The following is a 23365-nucleotide window of genomic DNA, read 5'->3' as shown; positions in this document are numbered from 1 at the left end:
AAAAAAAAAGCAAAAGAGCAAGAAAAGTGAAAGATACTGCAAGAGAAGACACACTTTTCAGAGCATCAAAATTAAGTAAACTGTCTCAAGGACACCTTTCTTACTAGTCCTGAAAACTCTCTACTGTTGAATTTTAAGACACTGTAATAAGAATAATTAAAACACAACAAAGTGCTTCCAGAGTAAAATGAGGGAGATGGGGAGCATGGGTTTTTAAGGAAGATTAAAAAATGCCTAGTTGTAGCATATTTAAGAATACATTTGTTTCCAAAAAAAAAAAAGAATTGTATTTCCACTGCTTACAGATCCTGAGTTGGTATTTCTGGTATACTTAACCCTTATGGATCATTTTGACAATACATTTAAATTTTCCAGACGTTTTACTGTCATTCTACCAAAGCAACAAAATCATGTTTAAAATGAAAATGTGACAGCAATAGTAGGTGGCAATTATTCCCCAGACTGGCTCCAAAGTAGTTCTAACGAAAAATTCATGTATAAAATAATAACACGTGAGTGGTGCTGGCTAGGCCAACAGCATTTAATACTGCGTGACTTGTGTATCTTATAGATTAGTTACAAAAGGCCTCTCACCAGCCACATACTTTAACAAGTTACTGCATGCATTCTAGAAGAATAAGCAAGAATTCACTGTTTGAAGGAAACATTCTTTTTATTTTTTAAATTCAAAAAATTAAAAAAAACTTAAAACGGTAGAGGCAAACACAGGTAGTGTGTGGGAGAGAGGAATTATTTGATATTAAAGTAATCATCTAGAAAAAGGTGTTTAAAAATATTACATATGCCATTTCTTTTTGTAAGCCTTTTGCTAGCCAACATAAATTTGTAACGTGTCCTCCACACTTACGTCAAAGGAGATCTCAAATTATAACTGTTGTATTCCCAAGATACTTTTAGAAACAAATATACGATTACTGATGCATTATTCACTCTTCAGAGGTAAAAAAAAAAAAATAGAATCATGATGTTTTTTGTTTTCTGACTGCAAATCTCAAAAATTTCTATCTTTATTTTCACCGATCGCCCACTCTGTTTACTCTTTGACTTCCCAGTTGAATGTACGGGAAAGAATACACACACAAATGTGCATACACATGCAAATTTATGAAGAGCAACGTGTAAGCCTCTCCGTACTATTTGTGACACCTTAAGATAACCCGCGTTGCAATAATCACATTTTGTGAGAGTCAATGAAAAATTCATTTCTTCGGCTCCAGTCTCCACACGAATGGCCATCTGTTTCATGACCATTTTCGTTATTACCTGAATAGCACTTTATTTAAAACCTTGTCTGTGGAGTCAGGAAATGAGCAGTTTGTCCCTAGCTAGCTCTCCATCTTCTGTCAAGACAGAAGAAAAATTACTTTCCAGGAAATCAGCTGTATCTGTGTTCTGATGTCAAGTTCTACTATTATAATTTTGAATGGGCCAATTTTCTCCTTTGCTTTCTCCCTTTTGGTAATATGGCAAAGTTACAGGAAGAATAATTTGTTTATTTATTTTAGTTGAATCAGCTGCTACTACATGAAACTAGTTCTGCCTCAGTGTTTTTTGCCTGGTTAGTTCCTTTCAAAGCTTGTTTATGATTCTATAAATCTTCTGCGACCTCTCTAAAGTTTTGAAATGTATTTGTTTTATAGCTAATTAAATGATATTTTCTATTGGTTATTTGTTTTTCTGGCACCCTTTTTAATGACCAGTAAGTGTTCACTGGAGTTAAGGAATCCTCCAAAGTTTCCTTGAGAAGGAGGTAGTTTTAGGAATTCCCACAGTATTTTCTAAGCACAGATTCTCCAGCAGGACTGAAGGCAAGGACCAAATTGATTTCATCTCAGGATTCCCCAGGGCTTTGTATCCAGGTGGTGAATTTACTGAGGAGGTGAATAAGCAGAAAAAAGAAAGGAAGGAAGGAAAGAAGAAAGGAAGACAGAAAAGAAGGAAATAGAGATATACATATATATCCTCCCCCCCGCCATGTGATGGTAATAAAACATTAAAAAGCATGAATGGTGGCAGCTGCCACTTACTCATTTTTATTTCCCTATCTGCTTGTAGTCAGTCTTGCAGATAACCAGGTGGGTTTATATACAGACTTTGACATTGATGGAACATTGGTCTCACCTGTCTTCACCACAGACTAATCAAAACAAATAAAATGACCCAAATGAGGGGCCATGGCATGCCATTTCTGTTCCATATACAGAATTAAAAACAACCTCATATTAAAAAAATTAAAAACAATCAGCAAGCTTTCCTTTAAATAAATTCTTTGGTTTAGTATATTCATAGAATATTCTCGGTCATACACAGTTTATCACATGCAAATGAATAAGCCTGGGTTCTATGGAGGTGGATACGGACACTGCACGAGGAGCATTTTCACTTCCTTTACACATCTGTGCAGGAGACAGATGGGCGTGTGGTTCAGTATGACAACTTAAATCAGAAGCAACTGTTGACACACAACGTCGCAATGTGGTTTTGGTAAGAGACAGGGATTTCTCTTTCTCAAATAAAATCTCACCAGTGCTGGTAGGGAATTTCATGTGGACAGGAGGGACGTAACAGAAGAAACAAAATCAGAGGATTCAATAAAAGACTTTGGGACATAAAAGTTGGTCCCATTTCTCTACAGACTGTTGGTCCAGGGAATAATAAAAACAACGAAGTGAAGAAGTTGATAAAATATTTCTGCCTTTTCCCAAGTCCAAAAGAAATTGTATATTGTGTGTGATAGTAATTAGGAACCAAAAACAGCCACCATCTGCATTTGGTTCCCCAGAGACTCAGTGAGGGCACAGAATTAAGAGTATCTAGATATCTTGGCCGATACCAAGATCCTAGTTGAGTCTTGTAAAAAACACAATCACTGATATGCACAGGGCAGCCTCAGAGTTTCCTTGGCTCATCTTAGCAAGGTGATGTCCATCTAAAGACTTTTATTTCTATTCATACCCTAGACAGATCCCAAAAGGAGATGAGTCAGTGATGGACTGAGTTTGCCTACAAAGAAGACCCCAAGTGGATTTCGGCGGAGTAATTTCCCTCTGTAGGCTTCTGAAACAGGCGCGTTAGTATGACTGCCCGACAGAAAGCCCAGTCAGAGGTTGCGCAGTGTCTGTGCTGCACCCTCTCTAAATGACTTGCAAATTTATTCAAACACAATATGAGGAGATGCTTTATTTGTTGAAATAACTGTCTGCAGAGTCCTGCACAAAAGTGTGAGGTACATCAAGCAGAAACATGGACAGAAATACATTGGTTCAGAAACTCATAAATCCTTATTTGAATCTGCCAACCTGAAAGCCACGTAGAGCCCGAAGAAACTATTTTTCCTAAATGCTACATCTGATTAAGCCATACCATTAAGTGACAGCTGAACTTTAACATTAATATGATATTATTTAAATAACCACATGATTTTTTTTTACACTAAAAATGATGAATGATTTCTGGACAGCTCAATTGACATAAAGCAGGAGGACTCTTTAATGAGATTTGACAAAATGGAGACATACGTAGAATATTCGTTACAGCTCACAACCCGGGGGCCCTCCCAGGGAGGCAATAGAGGATTTTTTCCTTTTTTTCTTTTTTATTGTCTATAGGCACTGAACCCTTCCTTTCAATTGCCACTTCTCTGTGGATTTTGAGTTTTTCTAGGTCATTTACATATTATTCTTAAGGCAGGATTCGGTGGCTTACGGTTCTGAATTGGGACTGTGCCCACAGGAAAATCAGGGGCACGTGGAGTTAGGTCAGTGTTGGTTTGGAGTGTCCCAGGAACTCGGGTTCATGACCTATTAGCCTGTTGGGGACCAAGCAACAATACCTTTGACTCGGTCTTGTGCCATCCATCACGAACACAGCAAACGCACCTCTAGCAAATTCTTATATACAGATACATGATCAGAGAAGACTTTCCTTTCTCTAAAATACTCGCCTCTATAGTATCAATGCTAACGGACTTCTTTAAAATTCCAATTAAGCTATTCTAGAGTGATTCTCAACATTTCTCACTCACACTGCTAGCTACAGTTCCAAACTGAAGGCTATGCTAGATGATAATCTTATTTGGTTGATTCTGAATGAAAGAAAATACCATGCTAAATGTACTTAAGAAAAAAATGGCTCTGACTTTCCAAACAATGAAAACATTTCTCACTTTCCCCCCCAAAAAACAGAATATTACCCACATTCATTCATTTATTTTCACATACTCTCTTGAATGTCTTCCATCAGTCAAAGGCTAGTTACACATATAAAACATTAACATTTGTTTGCTCGCACATGTGAATTCATATTATTCAGATAAACTTTAAAGGATAAAAATCATCCTTAAGTATATATAAAATCGAAATATTTCTCCAAATAGCATCTTTTAAAAAAAGAAATGAAAGGAAGGCAACAGGGAGAAAGCGCTGGTAATACCGAGTGTGCTCCCGATACCGGCAGGCCCGCATTCCTTCTGCGAGAAGGAGACTATCGAAATAGAAAATACAACCAGCCTGCTCCTGCCATGGGGACTTCCTCAGGCTATGAAAAAGTACTTCATGTCTAACCCTAATTTTTTCCATAGCTTGAGGTAACCCCCCTAGCTCAAACCTTCTCTCTAATCTAAGTTACTCAGTATGTGTCCCTGTCCAAACAAGAGTTAATATCAGTGCTCTGTCATTTCAAAAGGGTCTTGACACAGGGTACTGAGAGCAGAGGCTCACATGCCTGGAAAATGCTCAGTTGCAAGTAGATGAAAAACACAGTTTCAAAAAAGGGAGAGAGAGGAAGATAGGCCCCTACCTTGCTCTTACCTTCGCAACATCCCTGTCAGAACCCTGGAGCTTTTCCCCAAGTTAGCATCAGTTTCTCGAAGCTAGAAGGAGAAAAGCAGCATTAAAACAAAACAAAGCAAGACTTCATGCAATTGGATCGTTCTGAAAGTGTACTGGCAAGCAGTACGTTTTTTCATGGATGAAAATCCAATTAATAAAAAATACTTGAATGCACTAAAAAATATCTTGATACCTACACAATCTGAAAATTCTTAGGTTTAGAAAATTACATGTAATAGGTAATCCCAGGAGCTTTAAACTGGATATTTGAACTGGCTATAAAAGCAAATGTCTTGGAGGCTGACAAAGTTGAATATACCTCTGGTAATTAAAATACAGTTTTGTATGTATGAAGTCCTAGAAATATAAAACAAAATGAACTAAGTGAGGATGAGACATCATTAGTTTTACAGCTTTCACTCTGAAAGATTTGACATACTCCAAAATCTCCCTCATGATCTACTCAGTTATAGAACTAAATAAAATATCTATCTGGGGGCATTCTGGGATGGGCAAAGAAAGTGCCAGCATATTTTTTCTCCATTGTACACTCTTTTTTTCCCTTCTCCTTTTACTCAACATCCCTCGTCCATCCTTGCCATTTTTAAACACACTTACGTCTATGTCATTGGTACAATCCATGCATGTGCCTTTTGTTTTAGGTCTTATTATTTACTGAATTTCTGAAAAAACCGTATCATTTCTACTTACTCGTTCCCGTGCTCGCTGTATCTTTTCTCTGTCGTGACTGAGGTTTTCCAACATTTCCTGGCCGATTTGTTCTATGGAAAAGGAAAGTTGAGTGAGGGAAGGCGACTTTGGGTATCAGCAGGAACAACCCCCAGAAGTACCAAAATGGCGGCGGGTGCAGAGTTAATGTTCAATAACTGTACATTACATATCGGATGCATAGTTCAATTTATGTACTTGAAAAATATTTACAAAGTATTTAATAAATTTACCTGTATATCTCAGATATGATTAGGTGGGATTTACAATTTAACCTATAGGACATAACCAATGAGGTGGTGACGACTGAGGTGATGTGACTTGCAGAAGGCCACCGCGGCATATTTGTTATCGACCAAGATGGAGAGCCCAGGTTCGGTGGACTTCCTATTATTTTATCAACATGGAATCTAGTCTGGTTTTGCAGGTTATAACTAATGTTAATGATTGTACTCTACCTCCCCTGCTTTAGTATTGCACTGCTTTGCATATGTAAGTGAAACTCCGTTTAGAACAATTTTGGCTTTAATGTATTCGCCCCACATGCACAGTCCTTGCTCTCTCAGCTACTTCAGCTTAGTGGCAGTGGGACTCTCTCCAGGTTTTGGCTCTCTTGGAGCAAGGGCTCCTTTAGCGTGTTCTCGCGCTGTGGATATTTGAGTCAGGAGGAGGTGCACTTCCCACATGGTGTGAAGCTCAAGCTGCTGACAGAAATCCCATTTATACAGGAATAGGCAGGTTAGAACATTCATTAAAGAGCACACTGCTGGGTTCCAACGAGGTTTTCCTCTGCCATGATCATCCCATTTGGTTGGCTCTGGTTGGCTTTCCCGCTTTAACAAGACTGTAGGTATGTCCTCACCTGACAAATATGCAGCTGCCTTGAATAATTTTTTTTTCTCAGACTCATTCTTCATCACCTGGGAGGTACTTTATTGTATAACAGAATGACAAATCTGACTCCTTTGTAATGTTGGCAACCCATCTGCCTACCACATTCTGACTATCACATATCCATATTTCCTTTTTTTTTCTTTTGTAGTGTCTCTTCTCTTCACCCATAACCAATAATGACAGTTATCTCTGGCTAATAGATTTGTTGAGACACTCAACAAGAATCTATTTCAATGATAGAAAATCATTTAATCAAATCACTAGGAAATCACCATGGTAGTTATTTGGCTCAGGTATGTACACTAGCAAACTTGAGGGACCGTAAAAAACTGTGGAGCAGTAGTTAGGTCAAACTGAGCTTGGGCTGGGAACTTGCACTGCTCAAGTCTAACCCCCAGGGCTGACCTTGCATGTGTTAGTCAACCTCATTGTGCTTGAGTTCTTCATCTCTAAAATGGAAGGAAGACCATTTTATGTCATGGGGTTGTGGCAAAGGTTAAGTAATTCAGCTAAAATATTTAATACAGTGACCGGTTTACAATAATAAGCATTTGCTGAATGATGATGATTGATATTAAAAAACCAATGAACTGTTATGACCTGAGACCCTTCCAATCCTAGGTCTGCCACAAACCATTTGAACTGGATATCACAAGATTAAATATATGTCCCACCTTTTGCACAAAATTGTTGTAATAGTCAATGAAATTAACCTAAGTAAAAATGTTTTGAAAGCCACAGGGTACCATACAAAGGCAAGTCATAGTATAATACACGAGAATCAATGCACTCAGTGAAAAATCACAGAGTTCCTGCTCTGTTCCAGGTGTCGATGCTGGGGACACGGCCAGCAAAGGATATCAAGTCCTGCACTCATGAACTTTTGTGTTAAGAGTGAAGATTTGGCAGGGCAAATGCTACACTAGAGTTTGTTTTTCTTGGTACATCAGAAAAAGGATTGATATATTCTTATTTTGAGAGAGAGAGCATGTGCATAAGTGTGGGAGGTACGGGGAAGGAGAGAGAGAGAGAGAGAGGGAAGGAAAGAGAGAGAGAGAGAGTTTGTCACAAGCAGACTCCATGCTGTAAGCACAGAGCTCGACCTTGGGCTAGATCTCACAAACTGTGAGATCATGCCCCGAGCCAAAATCAAGAGTCAACGCTTAACCAACTGAGCCATTGAGGCACCTCTGTATATTCCTTTCATGACAGAAAATCCAAGTAATAAAAATGCTTAAATTCAATAGCATAGGTATATTTTTGATACCTACACAAACTCTGAAAATTCTCTCCAGTATAGTGCCCTCCTAGAATAGTATTTCCTCTCAGATACATGTTAGCTTCTCATTGAGTCCATTCAATTGATAATTAAGGAAAATTGGATCAGATATGTGGCTCCCAGTAGAGGCACAGTAACAGTGGAAGATGATACCAATAATGAGGAAAGAGAAAACAACTAGAGCTGACATTTTCTTTTATTGCATACAGACTACAATATTCAATTCTGTCATACTATTGTGACACTTAATTCCTTTAATCAATAGAATTTAGCAATTTTAATTCATTTTTTAATTTGACGTCTATTTTTTTTAAATAGCTTATTGTCAAATTGGTTTCCATACAACACCCACTGCTCTTCCCCACAAGTGGCCCCTACCATCACCACCACCTCTTTTCCCCACTCCCCCTTTCCCTTCAACCCTCAGTTCATTTTCAGAATTGATTTTAACTAAAAACCTCGAATATCTATGGACACCATCAATACCGTAATCATTTTAGCAAAATACTACTTATATTTTCTCCTATCAAGATTAATGGCATTAAAACATATAATTTCAAATAAATCGAAAATAGGTTATTATCACTGTGTCTGTCACCAGCATAATGTTTTCAGTAAGTGTTCATGAAAGGAAGCAACGATCAATTGAAAACAAGTACATGAAAGGAGTATATAAAGTGCACGGAAGGTTTGTGATCTATTCTTGCTCTCACAGCTTCTCAAGTGTGGCACTGGAGAAGTCAACAATGGGATGTAGATAACAGACCCACAGTTCTATCAGGTTTGTTAGGGGAAACAGTATTTGGAATGGGTCCATAGTCTACTACTGAAGGAGTCAACAGAACAAGAGGTAAAGAGCGCAGGCCTTGTTCAGGAGGTGTTAACTCATTCCCTCAATCTCCTTGTCTCCTGGGAAATATCTCAGCATCTGAAGTCATAACCCATCTGGCCAGAGAAGAGACATTGGCAAGAGTGCACACATCTCGGTCTTACTACACAGGAATTGCCCCCTTGTTGGAAACAGAATTCTGTTTGTCATTTCTTACTTGCTACCTTCAATTTTATTTATTTATTTCTTAAAGTTTATTTATTTATTATACGAGAGACAGAGACTGTGTGAGTGGGGAAAGGAGCAGAAAGGGAGACAGAGAATCTCAAGCAGGCCTTGCACTGTTAGCACATAGCCTGATGCAGGGCTCGAACTCATGAAGCTGTGAGATCATGACCTGAGCCAAAACCAAGAGTTGTATGCTTAACCAACTGAGCTACCCAGGTGCGCCACCACTTTCAATTTTAATGCCCCAATAAAGAAAAGTCCAGGCCACGGGGGCCTGGGTGGCTCAGTCAGTTAAGTGTCCAACTTCAGCTCAGGTCACGATCTCATGGTTTGTGGGTAAGAGCCCTGCGTCAGGCTCTGAGCTAGTTGTCAGCTCAGAGCCTGGAGGCTGTCTTTGGATTCTGTGTCTCCCTCTCTCTGTGACCCTCCCCTGCTCATGCTGTCTCTCTCTCTCTCTCCCAAAAATAAATAAAAGCATTAAAAAAATAAAAAAAAAATAAAGAAAAGTCTAGGTCAAACATGTTAGAAATGCCCACATTTATAGAACAAAAGGAAAACGCAAATAAAGTGATGCATGATTTCTTCATTATGTGTTCTCCTACCCCAATCAAAGCAAGACAAAATTGGAAAGGATTATTTTTATTTAAAATTTTTTTTTAATTTAAAAATTTTAAAGTTTATTTATTTTGAGAGAGAGAGAGGTGGAGCAAGCATGAGTGAGGGAGGGGCGGAGAGAGAGGGAGAGAGGGAATCCCAGGAGGAATTCACACTGTCAGTGCAGAGCCAGATATGGGGCTCGATGTCATGAACCATCAGATCACGACCTGAGCTGAAATCAAAAATCTGACACTAAACTGACTGAGCCACCCAGGTGCCTCGGGAAAGGTTTATTTTTAAAATAAATGATCTTGGTCAGAATAGTATTAGAAATTTAGGGATTATTTTATTAAAAAATTAGTTACACTGTTAGGTTTACTTTTCTTGAATAATTTGGCTGAAGATGTAAGGATTCACCAAAACTCTAATAAAGAAAGAACACAAGTTCGTAGGCCTAACCCAGTGCAGATCTGATATTCCCAGTCTAGTTTTTAGTCCTTAAAACTTTCATAGTGCCTTTAGAATGGGAATAGCCACGCTATATAAGAGAAATCATATATTTTATAAATGCTGCACCTGTTGACTGTGATGATGTTCTTGAGAGTAAGAATGGGGAGAATAAAAGAAAATCAAAACTGATGCCATATGCTGGAATTCTAACATGTCAATACGAGCATGACGAATGAATTTCTGGAAAGAAATCCCTGCTCTTCTTCTATCCTGTCCTCAGGGGTCCTGGGAATTATCCTGGGAATGCAGTATTCAAACTTACAAAGTGAGTTTTTGTTTTCATGATTATCCAGAATGAATCATATCCTTGGTCTATGGCCCTTTTTATTGGATTACAAACTGCAAAATGTGTTGTGGCTAACATTTCCTCTCCTTTTCAATATATTTGGGGTGGGGTTGGGAGATATACACCAGGCATTCTACACTTTCCTGCCCCATAAAGGAAGAGAGAGGCAGGAAACTACAAATCTAACAAGACACTTCCTGAAAGACTGGTCTGGCATCACGAAAGATAAGACTTAGTTTGAGGAACCTGTACTATGAAAAGCATCATTACTCTTCCTTCAAAATAATAATACCACCTGAACTAGCATAAGACTGGCAAGAATGAACTTTTAAAAATAATTATTGGACTTATATTTTGGAGATGAGCAGATTATAATGTTCTTATACGAAGGCAGAACTGACTGAGGCTCACATCATGTTATAGTATAAACATGACTGAAAGGGAAGGAGCCTCAAATGTAATTCATCAGAAAATGTTCTACTGATAAATTCAAAATGTTTTTAAAAATTTTAGTCACTATGCTGTAGGCAGTACCCTCACCAGAAAAAAAAAATGATCATTTTTCATCACACATTTAACTCTCTTCTAGGAAACTTTATTAAGGATGCTGTTTCCAGCAAATTATTTTAAGAAGTGAAGACATCCAGTTGAGCCTTCTTTAAAGAACTAACATGAGGTAAGGTTATTTTCTGGTACTCAAAACTTCATTAGCAATTTCAGTAACAGGCATCTATAATTATCCAGCTATTGTGAGCATATGAGGACTTCACTAAAGTGCAGGACTGCACAGAAATATTGTAAAAGAGCTATTTTCTGAAGCACATGTTTTCATATGTACACCGCAGAGCACCAACCAGACATCTGAAAAACATAGACTAATATTTCCTAATAAATTCCATCCTAAGTATGAAATTTTGGGTCTGACTTTGGAAATTCTGGCCACCAAGTCTAATCAAAGTAAAGACTTACTGCTTTGGAAGGGCAAAGGAAGTCACACATAGTTTTCCCAGGAGGGAGTAGCTGATGGGGTGGCATTTAGCACAACTTCTTGGACACCGACTCTGGTACCATGTCCTGAGCGGGTAAGTTATCCTCAGTATTGATGTCACTCAGATATGGATAGTCTTTCAAATTCCTGACACCTGAAAAGGTAAGGAATCTTACCTTACCTTACATGATCTTTCATTATTTGACAATTCAAGACATGTAGGGAACTTCTGCTTCTAGTTAGGATGCAGAAAGATGTAAATGACTCTCACAGAAACAAGAAAAACCCAAACAAAATAGTCACCATTGTTGAATGGGGAAGTCCAATGTATGCAAGGAAGCTCTGATAGAATCTAGAGAGAAACAAGCATAACAAGCATCTCATATGTGAGTAAAGAGCAATGGCAATATTCATACCTGGGGTGAGAGCCTCATTCAAGTACAGGACTGTCAGAGAGACTGTTCAGGAATGACGAGGCATCATTCCAAAATTAGATGAAAATGTATGTGTGCAAGACAGAACAAAACGTAGATGAGCTGTAAACACAAAAACAAATTGCTTGGTCTGGTAATTCTCCAATCTCCAAACTTGCCAAGCAAGAGGCAGTAGAAGACAGACTGGTTAGTAAAAAGAAACATCACATATTTCTCCATATTCTTGTGGTGCTTGTATTCTGAGACACTGTCAGAGTTAAGCCCAAATGTGAATCAAAAATATGGGGAACTGCAGACCAGCTTACTGCCAGATCAAATACTGATATTATTGGAACAACAACAACAACAACAACAACAACAACAACAAAAGAGCTTAGACACAGGTTGGAGGTACACGAATCTCAGATGAGTCCAATCTAATTAGAGATTGAGCTCCACATCAACTCTACTTAATTTTAGAAAGAATCTGATCAATCCACTGATCAAATATAAAACAAAATAAAATGCTTTCAGAGAAAAATAATAAAAGATGTTTGTATTTCAGACTCTACTGTTCTTTTTTATAAGTTTTTTTAAACATTTATTTATTTTTGAGAGAGAGACACACAGAGGGTGAGCAGGGGAGGGTCAGAGAGAGAGGGAGACACAGAATCAGAAGCAGCCTCCAGGCTCTGAGTAAACGGTCAGCGCAGAGCCTGACACGGGGCTCGAACCCACAAACTGTGAGATCATGACCTGAGCTGAAGTTGGCCGCTTAACCGACGGAGCCACACAGACATCCCTACTGTTCTTTTTCTACACTATGTCTAGAATACTATACACATTACAAAACACGCAAAAAAGGCGGGGGGAGGTTGAAAAGAATAATAAAGTGAAAACACAGTCTATGGAAGTAGAGAGTTAGCCATCAGTTATTAGAGTTAGCAGATAAAGATTTTAAAACAAGCATCATAACAGTGTTAAAGGCTTTATTGGAAAATATAAGCATAACAGGTGAACAGATGGTTTTTTCAGGAAAGAAATGGAAACTCTAAAAAGGAACAAAATGAAATTCGAGAATTCAAAAATACAGCATCTGAAGCCAATTCACTGGATGGGCCAGAGTACTGAGCTTGAAGACAAGTTAATAGAAATTATCCAAACTAAAGGAGGAAAAGAAGTTTGGGGGAAAAAAAAAAGAATAGAGCATCAACTGTCTGTGTGCTAATCATAGGTCATCTTACCTACATACAATCAGATTCTCAGAAAAAGAGATTCCCCTCTGGGGAAGAATAGCATGGAAGAAATATTTGAAGAAATAACAGTCAAAACTTTTCAAACTTTATTATAAAAAAAGTCAATCCACAGATCAAAGTAGTTCAATAAGCTCTGAGCAAAATAAATACAAAGAAAACCATACCTCGTCACATCATAGTCAAATTTCTCAAAACTAAGGATAAATAAAAAATTGGAAAAGCAGCCAAAGGAAAGAACAAGACCACACGGGCAGAGCAATGATAAGAATGAGGGCTGGATTTTCACTAGAAAATGATGCAAGAAGACAATGGAGCAATATCTCAAAGTGCTTCGGGGGGGAAAAGTCATCCTACGAGTCTGCATTCAAGTGAGAATGTCCCTTAAAAGTAAGGGTCAATAAAAATAACTTTAGACTATTTAAAACTGATAATCATCCAGAAGAACTGAGCTACAAGAAATGTGAAAGGGAATTCTTCAGGCTGAAGAGAAATGACAGTCATGGAAACCTGGATTTACAGAATTCAGATCCAAATAAAGTAAAAATAACAACAAATGTAGAATTAAATACATGAAAGCCAGAGCACAAAGGATGGAGAGCAGGTAAACAGGTTTGCTGCTGAATGGTTTTTAAGTTAAATGTGAAGTGGCATATTTATTGAAGGCGCACTGATAAATTAGGGGTGAAAATGGTAATTTCTGAGCTTCTCTGTCCGGTATGGTACCCACTATGGAGCTATTTAAATACTAAAATTAAATAAAATTTAGGTGCGCCTGGGTGGCTCAGTCAGTTAAGTGTCAGACTTCAACTCAGGTCATGACCTCACGGTTCATAAGTTCAAGCCCCACCTTGGGCTTTGTGCTGACAGCTCAGAGCCTGGAGCCTGCTTCAGATTCTGTGTCTCCCTCTCTCTCTCTCTACCCCTCTCCCACCTGTGCTCGCTCTCTCTCAAAAATAAATAAAAAACATTAAAAAATGAAAAAAAATTTTAATTAAATAAAATGAAAAAATCAGTTCCTCTGTAGAACTAGTCACATTTCAAGTGCTCAGTAACTACATGTGGCTAAGGGCTGTCATATGGGAGAATACGGAAATACCATCCCAAAGAGGGATGTTTAAATTCCCCTTGTCTTTAAGACCCACTTAAAAGAAAATAAAGAAGAATCCATTTGAGCTTTAATTTAGGCAAAACACTTCCTTTCTCTGGGCCTCAGTTTCCTTAAATGTAAAATGATAGTCTTAAACTAGTTCCTCGGCAGTGCCCCTTCTGGTTCTAAAATATTCAAACTCAGTGACTCTGTAAAACCTTAACGCCTCTTTTTCTCTCTAGAGCATGTAAACAAACTGGAGCACAGAGGCCATATCAGGCCCACAGATGTATTCCCATCCCCTGAACATGCCCACTCTGGCAGTGTTAAAAAACAAACACAGGAGAAACAGTCAAACTTAAATGCCTTTAAGCAAGTCATATACTTTCCAGATTGACCGAGTCTACAGCACTGGACTGCTTGATATAGTAGCCTTCTGGGCCTCTGAGGACTTTTGAATTTACTATGTAGTATAAAATATTTACAAGCACTTGGATGATGACATTATTATAGAAAATTATACATTCGTATAAACTGAGTATAAACTTATGCATTCTTAGTAGAAATACAGGAAAAGAGTGTGCATGGCCTAGGTTTCTTTTTCTTTTCCAGCAATTATGATTTAATATTACTTCCTTCGTGGGGTAGTATAGATTCTATCCTATAGGATATCAAATCTAGGATCTAGGGGTGCCTGGTGGCTTAGTCAGTTAAGCGTCCAACTTCAGCTCAGGTCATGATCTCACGGTTCATGAGTTCGAGCCCAGTGTTGGGCTCTGTGCTAACAGTGTGGAGCCTGGAGCCTGCTTTGGATTCTGTCTCTCTCTCTCTCCCTTTCTGCCCTTCCCCCCATCACACGCTTGCTCTCTCTCTCTCTCAAAAATAAATATTAAAAAAACAAAAAAATTTTTAAAGAGATGATCAAATCTATCATTAGGCAATTAAAAAAATCATCAGTGTTACTTTCATTGAAGTCATAGTGGCGGAACCTCGCCTCAGTTACCGGGTTTGCTGCAGATAATTAACCAACACTATTCCCGGAGCCCTCAGACATCAGTCAATGAAGCTGTGCCGCCAATAATGATGCTCTGGAAGGAGCAGGTACTACGTAAACTGAACTTGTTAAACAAAAGGAGCCATGTTAATTACAGCTCCATTCAAGAAAGAGGATGACTCTGTTCTGGTCTATGAAACAAGACCAGAGCAGCAGGAAGGACATCCCCTTTTCACAATTCAATAAAGAATGGAAAAGCCAGGAGATGAAGCAGCAGAAAACCCGAATGGGCAAAACTGCCAAAACACATTCCAAAGGCCCACTTGTGGAATTTGCCAAACATGTATTTACTTAGCAGACAAGAGAGACCTGTTTAACATCGTCCAGATCTCTAGGTAGAGTGAATTACTCTTAAAAAAAAAAAAAAAAAAAAAGCACCCAAAAAGTGCTATAAACTATGACAAGTGACTAGAAAGTAATTAGAAAGCCTTTTTAGAAATCATTATGGGCACAGTTAATCACTAGCTATACCCTTTGTGAACTATGCACATGTCTATCACTGAATGTATAACATTCTAATTATCTGCTTATTCAGAATCGCTATCAGCTACGCTGAAGAACTTGTGTGGCCAGCAAGCAAACATGTTTTGCTTTTATGAAGCACTGTCTAAACACTTCTGAACTGGTTAGCAAGAAAACATTTTTTATTTTCAACAGGAAATTTCATATAAAAAGCTGGCCTTCTGGTTTCTTTTGCAATTTGGAATCTGTGGCCACACCGAGTCCCCCATTCCCATAGGGTAAACGGGATGGCACTGAGACACGGCTGTCCCCTGGAGATGAGTCAGGTACTATGGGGTTTGCTGCCTCCCCATCTGACCCGTTCCACTCAGTCATGTGCCTGCTTTGCTGCTGTAGAATCTGAGTCTGTGACTCCTCGCTTCTACGTCCTTCCTTCCCTGTTACCTTATAAACTTCTTTAAGGATGAGGCCATCTCTTATTCCTCTTCGTCTAATGCAGGTGCTCAGAAAATGTATGTTCACGGGAGCCACTGAACTTGAAAATACAGTCAGCTTCTAAAAATTTATAGCAACTTCTAGGGAAAAAATGAGCCTTGGAAGTAATTGCACAGATGAGCAAAGGAGGGATTCAGGTGGGGATCAGTCAGGTGGTGTTGCTAATTACTAACAGAGCTGTGACCGTGACCCAAGCCTCCTGAGTCCTAGGTCACTGATCTCTGTGGCAATACATGTATGTATGTATGTATGTATGTATGTATGTAAAGTGTCGAGTTCAAAATGCATTACAACGTGGGGGATAAGGAACTCTAATACTTTAGCACACTTTTAAAGCGTCAGTGCCCCTGGGTGATGTACAGAATTGTTGAATTATTATATTGTGCTCCTGAAACTAATAGAACACTGTATGCTAACTATCTTGGAATTAAAAAAAAAAAACAAAGAAAAAATAAACCAAAATGTCAGTGCCCAAGAAAGGACTTTCCAATAACATGGGCACGAGTGGAACAGGATTCAGTCTGCACATTTCTCAAACATTGTTCCCCTCCAAGAACCACAGTACTCCACAGAGAAATATGCTGCGATTTCATGGTCTGGACTGAAATAACTTTCTGTTCCTACAAATTATACAAACAGCAAAAAAAGTATTATAATTATCCGAATCTTTTGGGTTTAGTATACTTTTATATATTCAGTATAATTTTGTTCTTTTAAAAAATAAGAGGCCATTTCTTGTACAGAATTGTAAATCGTCCATCCCACTGACCCCTTTCTCCCTTCTCTATTCACATTGGCAAATAAATTTGTTATTCTTAACAAATGAATCTGGGAGGTGGAAAATTTAATATATTTAAATTGTTCATTCTTGCTCTGCAAAGCAGGAAATTGGGAGATGACATTCCAACCTGCCCCCCATCTCCGTCCCTACACACCCTCACAAGTGCACATTCATGGAACAAAACATATTTACTTGGCTTCAGACCTATGTTCAGAGCATAACAGGAGAACACTTCACTGACTGTTCTGGAATGGAATCAGAGGCAGATAAAATCACAGAAGCTCAGCGGTCATACGTGAATAAAAGATGATACTAGAATTTTTGGCCATTCCTTTTCTTGATATATTTATTTTCTGGACTCAATTCCATTCTTAACACGAATTGAAGCTAGAAGGGGGAAATGGCCTAAAGGATGGGACTACTTCCCTCCTTTGGTTTGGACATGTCAACATGTAAACATATGAGTAATTGACACACATAGCTTGTGGTCCTCAGCATTAAATACTACACATTATTTAAATCACATCAATTTGAAAAATGAACTGACTTCTCTTACTTCCCTTAATGTTTCCAAGGTTCATTCATGTTGTAGCAGGTTTTACTCCTTTTCATGGCTGATTAACATTCATTGTACAGATAAGCCACATTTTGTCAGTCCATTCAACCATCTGGATATTTTGGTTGTTTCCATCTCTGGCTATTGGGAATGGTGCTGCTATGGACACACGTGTCCAAAGTTTTTCTATGGAAATCTGTTCTGCGTATATGCCTAGGAGAGAAATTGCTGGACTCTATGGGAATTCTGTGCTTGACCTTTTGAGAAACCACAAAACTGTCTTCCACAGTGTCTATACCAGTTCACCTTCACACCAGCAAGGCATGAGGGGTCCAGTTTCTCCTGGGCCACACTTACTATTTTCCATTTTTAAAACATATAGCCTCAGTAGTTGGTGTGAAGTAGTCATTCATTGTGGTTTGGATTTGTACTTCCCTAATAACTAATGATGCTGAGTATCTTTTCATGCACCTGTTGGCCATTTGTGGGTAGATCTTCCTTTGAGAAATGTCTGCTCAGGTCCTTTGTCCATTTTTAAGTTGGCTTGTCTTTTTGTTGTGGGAGCTGTAAGAGTGTTTTGCATATTCTGGATACTAGACCCTTCTCAGATACATGATGTGTAAATATATTCTCTCATTGTGTGGGTTGTCTTTTCACTCTCTTGATAGTGTCTTTGATGTTCAAAAGTTTTAAAGTTGAGTGAAGTGCAATTTATCTGTTTGTCATTGTTGTTGCGTGTGCTTTTGGTCATATCTAAGACTCCATTGCCAAATCCAGGCCTCAAAGATTTATCTGTACGCTTTCTCCTTAGAGTTTCATAGCTTTGGTTCTTCCACTTAGGTCTCTGATCCATTTTGATTTAATTTTTGTTTCTGGGATGAGGGAGGAGGCTGCAGAACTATTTTTGGTTTATACTAAATATTCAGAATTTATCTGGAAAAAGTTACCATCTTCTTTTATATCTGAAATATTTTTATAAAATTGAATGTATACCCTAACTCAATGTTATATTTTTGCATCTCCTGACCCTTCTGAGCATGCTGAAAGCAGACACAGGTTAAAGTAGGAGGAGAGAGCATGGATATATTGGCTAAATGGAAAAAGCAAGTTATTGAATCTGAAGTAGCACAGGACAATGGGTACAGGCAGCGATTAGGCCTTGAACATGAATGCTGCTGAAATTTAGTATTAAGAAACACAAAGTATTGACCTAAAATCCTTGATCAACCTTCAAGAAGTATCAGGCAGGAAATCATGTTGGAAATTTATGTGAAAAGTGAGAAGTGAGAAGACTAACATTAAAAGTAGCTTAGAAATTAAAGTAATGATTAAAGTTTGGAAATAAAGTTTCAGAACTGTAAAATGTGTTTCCTTAATTTGCAACAAAATGTCATTTCTGCTACCCACATGTCTAGACCTGAGAGCAAAGTTAACATACACCACACGGGCTGCCACTCTTTGATACCAAACAATTGGAAGATATTATTAATCAATCACATTGCCCCCGAATGTGCCTTGGAACTACCCCTCTCTTTGCAATGCTCCAGGCAATCAGCTCCAATTGATCAGAGTGGGCACAGGGGATAAGACCTATTTGCTATCCTGGATCTATACAGCATTGGGGTCTTTCTTCAATTGACAACAGAGAAGAGAATACCCACTTTTCAGCTTTCAGCTAGTATGCTCTTTCTTGAATTTTCTGCCGTTTCTTTCTCTCAAAAGCCTGAGGGTGATGACTGAAATGCAAAGGGGATAGTCAATGGCAATTGGGTAGCATGCTTCTTTGTTTCTGGACTAGAGACATTTATGGAACTTTTATTTTATTTTATTTTTTTTATGTTTTTTATTTATTTTTGAGAGACAGAGAGAGACAGTGTGAGCAGGGAAGGGTCAGAGAGAGAGGGAGGCACAGAATCCGAAGCAGGTTCCAGGCTCTGAGCTAGCTGTCAGCACAGAGTCCGATGAGGGGCTCAAACCCACAAACCGTGAGATCATGACCTGAGCCAAAGTCGGACGCTCACCGACAGAGCCACCTGAGCGCCCCTATGGAACTTTTAATAAACAGGGTTGTGAAGACCTCATTCTAGGCTGATTAAATTAGAATCCCTGGAAATGGAGTCCAGCATGTGTATTCCTAAAAATTTCTGGAAGTCGTGTGAACCTCTTTGTAAAGGACTGCTAGGTTTTATTCCTCAACAGTCTTTAATACTACATATCTGGCTCCGATAAAAATCTTTACCATTTCAACTCTGGGTCTTTGGTACTCAGAAGATTTATTTAAGAATTTATGAAACAAGGAATATTTCTATACTGTTTTAATCAAGCTGATTTCAAGAACAGGATTCATCACATTTCTTAGTTTGTCTTAAAAACCACCCCCACACTTCCTTCCCTTTCTGATTAAAAAATATTTTTTTGACAGTACAGGAAATAACTAATTTTGTACTATGGAACAATATACACTATGTAACCCAACATATTTTCTTCTTTGGCCTGAATGCTGGGAAGCTCTGGGTGAGTTGAATCCTTAATTGTAGGGCATTGCGCTAGGATTTCTTAATAGAGTGAACCTCTCCTCCACCCTTGGCCCCCACCTAAATCTACCCTTTAATTGTTGGCTTCTGTTTTCTGTCCTTGGTTAATTTTTTCTGTTCTTGATATACTTGCCTGATCTCTTATTGCAAAACATTTCTTTTTGTGAAAGTAGATGGGGGCATAGGTCAATGAACAAAAGTCAGCTACATTGTTGAAACAAATTCTTGGGTCCCACACTCACAGTTTCTGATTCAGTAAGTTTGAGGTGGGGCCCAACACGTTGCCTTTCCAACAAATCCTCAGATGATGCTGAAGCTGCTGGTTCCCCGGGATGAGGCTGTGAGAACAACTATTCTAGACTAGAAATCTGTAAGAGCCTTTCAGCCAGTCGAGACCATGGTCTGTGTTTGTAAATAAAGCTTAACTGAAACACACACAAACACAAGGAAGTAATCCAGAGCAGTCTACAGAAGACTCTAAAATCTAACAGGGAGAATTGAGACTATACCATAAAGTAGTCAAAAAGACAGAGATGTTTTATTCCTAGATAACTCCAAAGGAGAAGGGCCTTGAATTTTAGACATTGGCATTTAGAGATGGTAGAAATTAATGAAATTCAAGACAAGGTAATCAGTGAGCAAAAAAAAAAAAGGGTGATTTTATGGAATATTCTAGCAGAGTTTTAAGGTGATGTGACCTCAGTATTATTTTTCAACTTGAGATGTACAGCTGATAAAAGACCCAAACTGAGCCTAAATTATTTTCTTCCTAAAAAAAATATGAGGGAGCTAAAGATTTCCTAATATTTATGCTATCCTTCTGACTTTAAAGAAAAGGCTAAATAAATATGGATTTTGATAATCTAGCTCATCAGATGGTAACTGCTGGTCAATGTCAGGTGAAGAACAGTAGAGAATTATTCAATTTTGTAAACTGAAATATCAGTTTGACCTTAGAAGGATAGTATATTAAGAAACATGCACTTAGAGACTTCTTTTAGTAAAACTCCTAAAAGATACTTTACTATTGTTTGCCTTTCTTAGCAAGTGCTATGGTATTGGGAGTTTCTAAAATACAGAATAAAACAAAGCCACTGTTGTTTCTAAATACAATAGAGAATTTATTAGGCTTCATCAGCAAGGCTGTATATTGAACTTATTAGCATGATTTTAAGTAGAATTTTTAATTATATCTCAATAGGCTCTGTTAGGGAACCACTAAAATTGAGTACTTTACCAAACTTCCGTGTAAGAGTATTAACAAGTTGAGATAGAACTTTTTTGAGGGGAAAAAAGGCACGCAGGCTTGAACCCTGGTGATGAAAAATGACTTCATGCATTCAATATATACCCAGCAAAAGTTTATTGCTTACAGGCTGTGTGTAAAATACTGCAGTGAATGTTTCCCTCCAGGGCAGGTTTTTATTTTGGGTTACTATTTATTGACGACTTCACTGTATGCCAGGCCCTGTGCTAAGCACCTGAGAGATACTGCGTTACATCTCCACAACCAGCCGATGAAACATTCTTACTAACCCCTTCTAAAGACAAGGACTGTGAGGCTCAGAGAGGTTAAGTAATTTGCCATGGTCGGCCAGTATTCAAAACCCATCCAGCACTACTTGGTAAGAATTAACCCTTTTGAAACTAGACTTAGAAAAAACAAAACAAAATAAAACCAAAAAACCCATGTCTGATTGATCCCCAAGAGGATGGCTGTGGCCACTGGCACACATGCGCTTTCACCACCTCATAGAAGGCCAACATCACAGGATCTCTGGCTTAAGCAAAATGGAGCAACACTTTGGACAAACACAGAACAAAAATGGAAGCTAGACATTTTATGACTTCCTGACTGTCATAAATCAATTACAAGGATGAGAATATAAGGAAAAATAAAAAATAAAAAATAAAAAATGGCTCTCCTACCCAAATGAAAGAAAAGCAAGATGGGTTTTCTAAGGCCCAAGAGTCTACGGCCATACCACCCTGAACGCGCCCAATCTTGTCTAAGGCCCAAGAAACACACAGATTACGGTCCTTTTCCCACCAGGCTGGCTTCTTTTTCCAACTCTTTCTTTTACTCTCAATTTCAGAGTTTCCACTCCCTCTCCAACACTGCATGCATTTTGTTCTTTGTGAGACATGCAGTAATTGCACGCTCACTGAGGCAATCGTGCCTGCCCACGTAGAGGCCATTCATTTCTGAGGACTGAATTCTCTCTCTGGTCTGTTTTCACCACCTGTCTGTCTGCCCTTGTGAATTTCTTCCGGGCATTCTTCATGAAGGAGGTAGGCTTTGATTTCAAGGGGGTTGTCTACACTGAAGTACACACATTGTGCTAAGTAAGCACTAGCTCAACCACACTCTCGTGCCCCTTATGTATCAGCTCTGATTCACAGAGTTGGTGGGATTTTCTCCACCTGAAGCAAAGAGACATCCATCACTACAGAGTTCTCAACATTCTACTACACTCCACTGTAAACATCCGGCTAGGAGTCATGGCAACTTCTAAATGGTCAGAAATCAGGGTTCTAAGGAGGTTTCAGGAAATAAACTAAGTAATAGTTCTATTGCTAAAAACTTTCCTTTGACGAAGCAGGAATGGAGAAAATGGACCTTCCGAACTCTCTTTTTCGATCTTTTCTTTCTTGGAGGAAGCATGTTTTGGAAACAGGAAGTCCGAAGTCCATTTATTTTTCTCCTTGATATAAGTCTGCTGTCAAACAATTGTATTATTACTACTATTATTATTTTAATGTGGACAGCTATTTCATCAAAAAGAAAGAGATTAAAAAAATTTTTTAATGTTTTATTTTTTGAGAGAAAGAGACAGACAGATTGTGGGCAGGGAAGGGGCAGAGAGGGAGGGAGACACAGAGTTCAAAGCAGGCTCTAGGCTCTGAGCTGTCAGCACAGAGCCCGACGCGGACTCGAACTTACAAGCTGTGAAATCATGACCTGAGCTGAAGTCGGACACTTAACCAACTGAGCCACTCAGGTGCCCCAAAACGCAACAGATTATTAACTATTAAGTGGTTACTCCATCAAGAGGATGCTAGTATCTCTTCTACTCAATCTAGACATTGAGATGCTACAAACTATTTTGTCATGATTATAATCTATCTGAAAGCCATCTAATAGGCCTCCTAAGCACAAAAGAATTCTGAAGTCAGGGCTGCTCCCCTATGTCAACTTTCTAGAGCTAAGGAGGACATTATCCCAAATATAGCTGAGCACAACAGACCGGTGGCCTTGAATGTTGCTTCCACCACAGAGCAGCACTTAAAAAATTATGTCTAACATAAAGAGGAAGTATGGGTTAGAAAGTCCAATTTAGCGGAAACACAAGAAAATATCTTCTATGTATTTAATGTAAGCCAAACTTCAGGAAATAGTAAGGGTTAATTTTAGTTTTGGAAATCTTCCCTGGGCGGACATATTTAATGTGGAGGCTTTTTCTTTTTAATTTAGAGACACTACTTGAAGAGGATTATAAGAATATATCTAAAACCTCTTCTAGCAGAGAATGTGTG

General features: G+C 38.5%; 1 protein-coding gene across 11 annotated transcripts in view; it reads right to left on the bottom strand.

Annotated features, from left to right (window-relative positions):
* VTI1A (vesicle transport through interaction with t-SNAREs 1A) overlaps window positions 1–23365 on the bottom strand; it is a 344985-nt gene that overhangs the window by 133297 nt on the left and 188323 nt on the right. For 8 of the 11 annotated variants that reach the window (XR_003905737.1, XR_003905738.1, XM_029932596.1 and 5 more), the window contains 2 exons: window positions 5562–5632; window positions 4830–4891 (listed from right to left, as the gene is read on the bottom strand). Coding sequence is in view for 9 of the 11 variants with exons in the window: in XM_029932596.1 (XP_029788456.1) it covers window positions 4830–4891; window positions 5562–5632 (133 nt within the window). In the remaining 2 variants the exon portion in view is untranslated. Of the gene's footprint in view, window positions 1–3486; window positions 3830–4818; window positions 4892–5561; window positions 5633–23365 lie in introns of those variants that run through there. The other 3 variants (XM_029932594.1, XM_029932597.1, XM_029932591.1) reach the window with 2 other exon arrangements.

Source organism: Suricata suricatta, chromosome 2 (assembly GCF_006229205.1).
Source record: "Suricata suricatta isolate VVHF042 chromosome 2, meerkat_22Aug2017_6uvM2_HiC, whole genome shotgun sequence".
NCBI lineage: Eukaryota > Metazoa > Chordata > Mammalia > Carnivora > Herpestidae > Suricata > Suricata suricatta.
Note: the sequence above shows the minus strand (reverse complement) of the source record. Positions and strands in the feature narration are given on the sequence as shown.